Source organism: Chrysochloris asiatica, unplaced genomic scaffold, assembly GCF_000296735.1.
Source record: "Chrysochloris asiatica unplaced genomic scaffold, ChrAsi1.0 scaffold00146, whole genome shotgun sequence".
Taxonomy (NCBI): domain Eukaryota; kingdom Metazoa; phylum Chordata; class Mammalia; order Afrosoricida; family Chrysochloridae; genus Chrysochloris; species Chrysochloris asiatica.
This window is the reverse complement of record NW_006408664.1, coordinates 8,390,763-8,397,820: the sequence shown is the minus strand read 5'-3', so window position 1 is coordinate 8,397,820 and position 7,058 is coordinate 8,390,763. Positions and strand designations below refer to the sequence as shown.

Sequence of the window (7,058 nt, the reverse complement as noted above, 5' to 3'; positions counted from 1 at the left end):
AACCGACTCGACGGCACTTAACAACAACAACATATTTGACAGTGTTTCTCTGCTATTCATAAGGTTTTCAGTGACTAAATATTCAGAAGTAGATTGACTGTCCTCCTTCTAGTCTGCCTTTGTCTGGAAGCTCATCTGAAACCTGTCCATCATGGGTGACCCTACTGGTATTTAAAATACCCATGGCGTAATTTCCAGAATCACAGCAAGCCACCACAGTACAACAAACTGACCGACAAGGGGTGGAGCAGAAAAGTAGAAAACTGAACATGAACTTTAGTAAATATACATATTTAAGAATGGTAAGAAGTGTAAGTTCAGCCAGCAAAACACAGAAGGAAAATGTATCTTATTTATAGCTTACTGATAATGGCATTTCTGGTTTTGAACTGCCATATTGAGGGCAGGAATCTTCTTAAAGGCAAAACCTCTAAGAGCACTGATATTGCTGACTGGTTCATCAAATTCAATTCTGTCTTTTTCTAGGTAAATGTGACACTAAGGTTCTAAATGCAAATTCAGCTCTGCAAATTAGAAACACCCATGGGAGATCTGGGAGATGCAAATGAAAATTAAGTCATCGCCCTGTACCTCTCTGGCTGTCAACATTCCATTGTCTCCCCACCATCATCCTGAGTTTTGAGAAGTAATGGTTATAGTCCTAGATTCTTTGTCTGACTCCCTAATTCCTGGATTGCAGCTTCAAGTGTGTTAAAATGTTAAGATGGTGACCTCAAAAGTAGTAACTTTCCTAGTTGGTGAGTACCTATCATGCTGAAAGTCATTTAAGGAGGTAAGCCTTGAACCAGTTCCTACAAGCCTCCAATAATTATGTAAGCACTTAATTCCCTGTATTAAGTCCCTTTCATTTAGAATATATACAATAGCTTCTGTTTCTTGAACACAGTATTTAGTACCTGAAATGGTTTCAGAAAATGTATCCTTAAAAAGTCAAAGATGGGAATCTGGGATAAGAAATGTAACCTGATCAGATTTGAAGGCAGTGATGACCACCTGCAACTATTGGAAAACAGAATTCTAGTAGTCTATGCTATTATAGGAGCAAAATAATTACTTAAATTATCACCTATGACTTTCTGGAATGAGCACCTGGAAAGAAAGCACATCATGTTGGGACAGACCACCATGATGGGAACAGGGCAAATAGAAGCATGTGATGGAAGGCTGCTTCTGACTCCACTGGAGAGATTAAAAAAGAAAACTACAACATGGAATTTTAAATTACTGGCTCAAGGTACAGCCAGAGGACTATATCGCTCCAAGACTTCCCTATAATAAAATAATCTTATTTTCTTACAGCCACATGGCTGTCATAGCTGAAAGTCAGATAAAGAGTTGAATCCTATGAGTTGCAGAATTGTATAACATATGTTTATTGGAGCCTCACCAAGTCTCCTTTCAGAAACAAAGAGTGGGGCCCTGAAACTGAAAAGGGAAGCCACTTGGGCAAATTCAAGCCCAAATGAACTTCCCTTGTTGGCAAAAGCTTTTCCTCCTCAGTCCGAGCAAGCTGGTTCTGCCTTGCTTGGAGGTCCTATCATCAACTCACCTGAGGAATCCATTTTAGTTGAAATGGAGGCAAAAGTTTGCTTAGCTTCTTTGGTTTTGGAGCCTACATGTGTGGGTTGCTCTAAACACAGTATCTGATATGAGTGGACCCCAGATCAAGGGAAGGCTCTGTAACTGCTCTCCACTAAAGTCACACAGGCCTTTGTTCCAACAAATCTAAAGATATTCTAAATATCTGAGGCAGCTCCAAATCCTCTGAAGACTCCAATAGGAAAATCTGTGCTTTGAAACATAGCTTTGTCTTCTTCAAACACTAACCATTTTCCTTTGAAAAACTGCTCTTGGCATGTTTCTACAAAGTGAGCACCTTACCATAAAATACCAATCTGACCATTGTTGTCATTAAGTGCTGATGAGCTGTTTCCAACTCATAATGACCCTGCATAGAGTTTCTGAGGAACAGCTGGTGAGTTTGAACCCCCATGGTGCCACACCAGGACCCCACAGAAGACCTAAAGAAAGGGGTGTTATCTGATCTACCAATTCATAAAGTTGGACTAATGCAAGAACACTCTATTAACAAATGAAAATTATATATAAGAGATCAGCCTTACAGGGGACACCTTGGTCAATTGGCAAAACATAGTCTGCAAAGACAATGTTCTACATACTACTTTGGTGAGTAGCGTCTGAGATCTTGAAAGCTTTTAAGTATAAGGTGCAGCTATTGGTCTCTCCATGTGTGGAAGAAAGAAGAATATAAGAATTGAAGAGGTTTGGAATCAGTTAGTCCAATGGAAGAATGAAACATATGAACATCAGTCTCCACAACTCTGAGACCAGGAGGACTAGATGAAGCCCAGCTACCACTACCAACTTCTCTGAAAGGGATCACATTAGAGGGCCCCAGAAAAAGTGGGAGAAAATGTGGAACAAAACTCAAAATTATTTTTAAAAAGATTGGGTTTACTGATCAGAAAGACAGGAGGTACCTGAGACTATGGCCCTCAACCACCCTTCAGGTCTGGAAAGGAACTCACCCTCATGGCCCAATTTTCAGCCAAGCAGTAGATATACTGGGGTGGGGGGTGGAGTGGGATGGCTCACTATGGAATGGTCAATCATTCAAAATCAAAAGGGCAACATTTTCCTAAGGACAAAGTTGAGAAGGGATGGGAAGGTGGCTGGAATGCAAACAGGAACCACAGGGAGGAAAATGGATTATTGTTGCTGAATGAAGGGGACTCTAATCAATGAGACGAAACCAAGCGTGTGGTCTGTTGAATGTAAAACTGATCATCTTGTCAGTAAACCGTCATTCAATTCACAATAAAAAGTTAAATATAAAAAAAAAAAAAGAGATCAGCCTCAAACAGGTCAGTCCCATGGAGGTTGTATGACTCATATTCCTAGGCTACCTACTCTTCTAAACGGCTGTTTCTCCCTCCAATCACACCTGGACCCTCTGAATAATGTCCTATGACTAGCTGACTGAGGAAGAAAAAATTCAAGCTTGGTTTATGGATGGTTCCAAATGCTGGAACCAGCCATAAATATTCTGTGGAATCACTGTATATCCACAGATGAATGATCTTGACAGCAAAAAGAGAAATCTCCATGGCGGGCTAAACATGAGGCGGTGTTATCTGATATTTGACTTTATATCAAAGGTGATATGGCAACAAATATGGACTTGTACTTAATTATGAGCAGCAGTTTTCCTAGCTAATTAGAAACTGAGAGAAAATAAAATTGGGAGATTGGTGACAAAGAGGACTGGGAAAAGGTAGTAGATAAACCTCTTGGAATGCATACAAAGCATGAGGCTGCTTTTATCCCATGAGAATGCAGGCCAAAGGGCAAAATTCACACACACACACACACACACACATACTCCATACACAGAAAGACTCTAATTAATTAGGGGAACAAGAAAATGTAAAAGGTTGCTGAGCAAAGGGCTTATGATACTACATATAGATGTTATGAACAAGATTCTATAACAAGGCCTTCTTATCACCAAGGCTAAGATTATCACTGAGCTGGTACTTTTTTACTATTATCAACTAATAGCTGAGATTATCACTGAGCTTCCATCATATTACCATAATCTGGGGATACCAGCCATACATAAATACCAGGTTGAGGAGTCACTCCTTTTATTAGCATGGGATAGCAGCAATCTGTTTACACCATAATAGACAGTTTTCCTTTATATGGATTTATCATCTCTGTTTACATTGCTCTGCCTTTCTGAGGATTTAGTCACCATCATGATATCCTACACAACACAACCTTTGCCAAAGCACCTACTTTACTGCACAAGAGGTGAGACGTTGCATTTATTTCACAAGATTCACGATTTTACCATGTATCCCATCAGCTCAGATGTAGTTGGGTTTACATAATGATGACTCTGATTGGTGCCAGTTCTAATAAAATGCCTTGAAAAGTTAGGGAGTCCAGTCTGTGCTCTGAACTATAGATCAGAACATATACATTATCTACTCAGACAGAGTACGTGGATCCGAGAACTAAGGCGTGGGAGTACTGCCTCTCCCTATTTTACCATCTCTACAACAACAATAACAACAGCAGCAGCCTGCCTGCCCTAGGAGTCCTGGTGTGTCACTGTGGGATAAGCACTGGACCGCAAAGGTTGGTTTGAACTGCAAGGTCAGTGGTTCAAACTCACCAGCCGCTCCTTGGAAACCCTATACAGGTTTGCTATGAGTTGAAAGCAACTCGACAGCACTTACCAGCAACAAGGAGAGTGGCCTCAGACCTAGTTGCTAGCATAGTGGACCAATTATTCATTGCTGTGGGACTTATTCCAAGAGGCAAGGTTTAGAACCAGTTCAAATCTCTTCCTGCTTGTATCTAGAGGGTTTTCTGTTTCCTGCATTCACTCAGTCTTGATTAACATAAGGATACACAGAGAACTGTGAAATGAATTAATCATATGTTTGGATTTTTAAATATCAAGTCTTCAAAAGTTAACTCTTTGCATTCAACTACAGTATTTAGTAAAGACACATTTCAGTAGCTCTACCTACCGAGTAAATTAATAACTCCATCATTGTAGCAAGCAAAAAGTTTGATAAGATCTTTGAAAAGAAGCATAAATGCAGCATTTATAACACCGTTTGTTAATTCGTTTGGATGCACCTATAAAAGATAAAACTTAAATAAGTTAATTGCATATCATCAAATCAAATTTTTGCATAATGAACATTAAAATGTCTCAAATGATTTCTAAGAAATTCATTCATGCTCTACACATTTTGAGTAATTCTTTTAGTAACCCTACCAATATGAAAAGACGAATGGCAAAATTTTTGCTTCAATTTAAGAGAATTAATTACATAGGTAACTAATAAAGTTCTAACTGTAAAAATCTGTCAAATAACCATAAAGTGGTTTGCTGATTTCACTAGAATTTTACAGGAGTTGGGCATTGTGTCAAGGACTCAGTTATACTCTAAAGCATATAACAACATTTCAAAATTACTATTATTTGAGGAAAAAACTTTGTTTTAGGCAACCACCAGAAAGAAGAAACCTGATAAAAATACATTTAAAAGCTTCCTACATGTCAAAATATTTTATTTTCATGAATCAGGTGCTTTTCTTTAAACTTTTTGAGATCATTGCAAATGCACATGCAGATTTAAGAAATAACATAGAAGCATCCCTTATACCATTTACCCCGTTTCTTCCAATGGCAACATCTTGGATAACTACTGTACAATGTTACCACCCGAGTGTTGACACATTCAATCCAACAGTTTTGTTCAGATTTCCTCAGTTTACTTGTACTCATTTGTGTGTTTGTGTGTGTGTATTTAGTTCTATACAATTTTTTCACAGGTATAGGTTAGTTTATCCATCACCACAATAAAATGTATGTATGGTTTTAAGAAACAAATCATGTTGGTATTGCCAGGAAGGAGGACCAATGTTACCTGTGATAAAACAAATGTAATTCTCTTTGGTGGACTGTTGCAGTCACATACACGTTCCATGCTAAGAAGAGGTCTAATAATTTAGCTGCCAGAAGGCACAGTTTGCAGCGATTTCATCCTCTCAGCACAACAGGAGGTGACCATGCTGCTCTGGACATGGAGTTCCAAGAATGCACCATTCAAAGAGGGTTCTCCTTGACTTAACTCCTGGTGAGTTGCTTGGGAAATCTGGGAATTCCAAATCATGTCTATTGTTTTACAGACTGTAATGCTTTACAGCCTGCATTAAGTATTCATCTAATTCATCGGAATGAGGAGAGATCTAAAACTGCTTCTTGAGGAGTTCTCAGCTTTAGACCTGTAGCACACCATCAAATGAAAGACAAGACTGATTTTATAACAATATGGAGAGATACATACATCAAATTCAAGAAGTGCATCAATTTGTCCCTGCAGGATTGGCATACTCTTTAGTAGCTTTTCAGGGGCCATAGTTCTCATTACACCGTCCGCCCTGAAATTTAAAGAAACTGATAAAATTTCCTGGTACATGGGAAACTCAAAACCACATGCATTATTCTAAGCTGGCCCCCATTCCCTACCCCAATATCCTCATTCATTTTGTAGGATGGTTTTGTGACATTAAGAAGTTGTTTCCCATCTCTAGCTATACTATTTCCTCTTATTGATTCTCATTCCTTAATCATACAGGCAATGCTATATTTCTATTTGCGCTGCCACCAAGAGGAAAGCAATGCAGCTCAAATTAAAGAGATCACTGGAATTTCTGAATGAATATTTCTAAAATTATAACAGCAACGATAATATTAAAAATTTAGATTTCTCCTCAGCCAGAGGATACAGCTAAGCCATGCCTGGATTTCTGACTAAAGGAACAATACAAAGAAAAGAGAAAGAAATGAAAGGTAAACTCTAATTTTATAAAGTATTTGCTCACAAGAAACTTAATTAATTCTGAATGAGAATTATACTTTTCACCACTGTGATAAAAACAGCTCAAAACTAATGTTAAGGTCAATTAGGAGAAAAGAGGATCATATATGGTTTTGAGTAGATTCTTGTCACTAAATATTAAACCTTCAACAATACTTTTTTACAGCATCTCACAAGCCACCACAGTATGACAAACTGACAGACAAGTGGTGATGGAGTATTTCATCACTCCTTCTTCCTAGTCTGTCTTTGCCTGGAAGCTCATCTGGAACCTGTCCACCATGGGTGACCCTGCTGGTATTTAATACCAGTGGCATAGCTTTCAGAATCACAGCAACTCACAAGCCATCACAGTATGACAAACTGACAGAGGAGTGATGGTATTCTCTGAAAGCAGAGACTTTCAGAAAGATGTTTACCTGTGATTTATTGACTACGCAAAGGCTTTCGATTGTGTGGATCATGACAAGCTATGGACAACATTGCGAAGTATGAGTATTCTGGAACACTTAATTGTTGAATGAGGAATCTGTACCTGGACCAAGAGGCAGTTTTTCGAACAGAACATGGGAACACTGAATGGTTTAAAATTAAGAAAGTTGTGCGACA

The 7,058-nt window shown here is 38.6% G+C and overlaps 1 protein-coding gene across 5 annotated transcripts in view; it reads right to left on the bottom strand.

The window, feature by feature from the left end:
* SNAP91 (synaptosomal-associated protein, 91kDa) overlaps positions 1 to 7,058 on the bottom strand; it is a 214,858-nt gene that overhangs the window by 127,118 nt on the left and 80,682 nt on the right. For all 5 annotated transcript variants that reach the window (XM_006870651.1, XM_006870650.1, XM_006870653.1 and 2 more), the window contains 2 exons: positions 5,916 to 6,009; positions 4,587 to 4,698 (listed from right to left, as the gene is read on the bottom strand). In XM_006870651.1, coding sequence (XP_006870713.1) covers positions 4,587 to 4,698; positions 5,916 to 6,009 — 206 coding nt within the window. The remainder of the gene's footprint in view (positions 1 to 4,586; positions 4,699 to 5,915; positions 6,010 to 7,058) is intronic.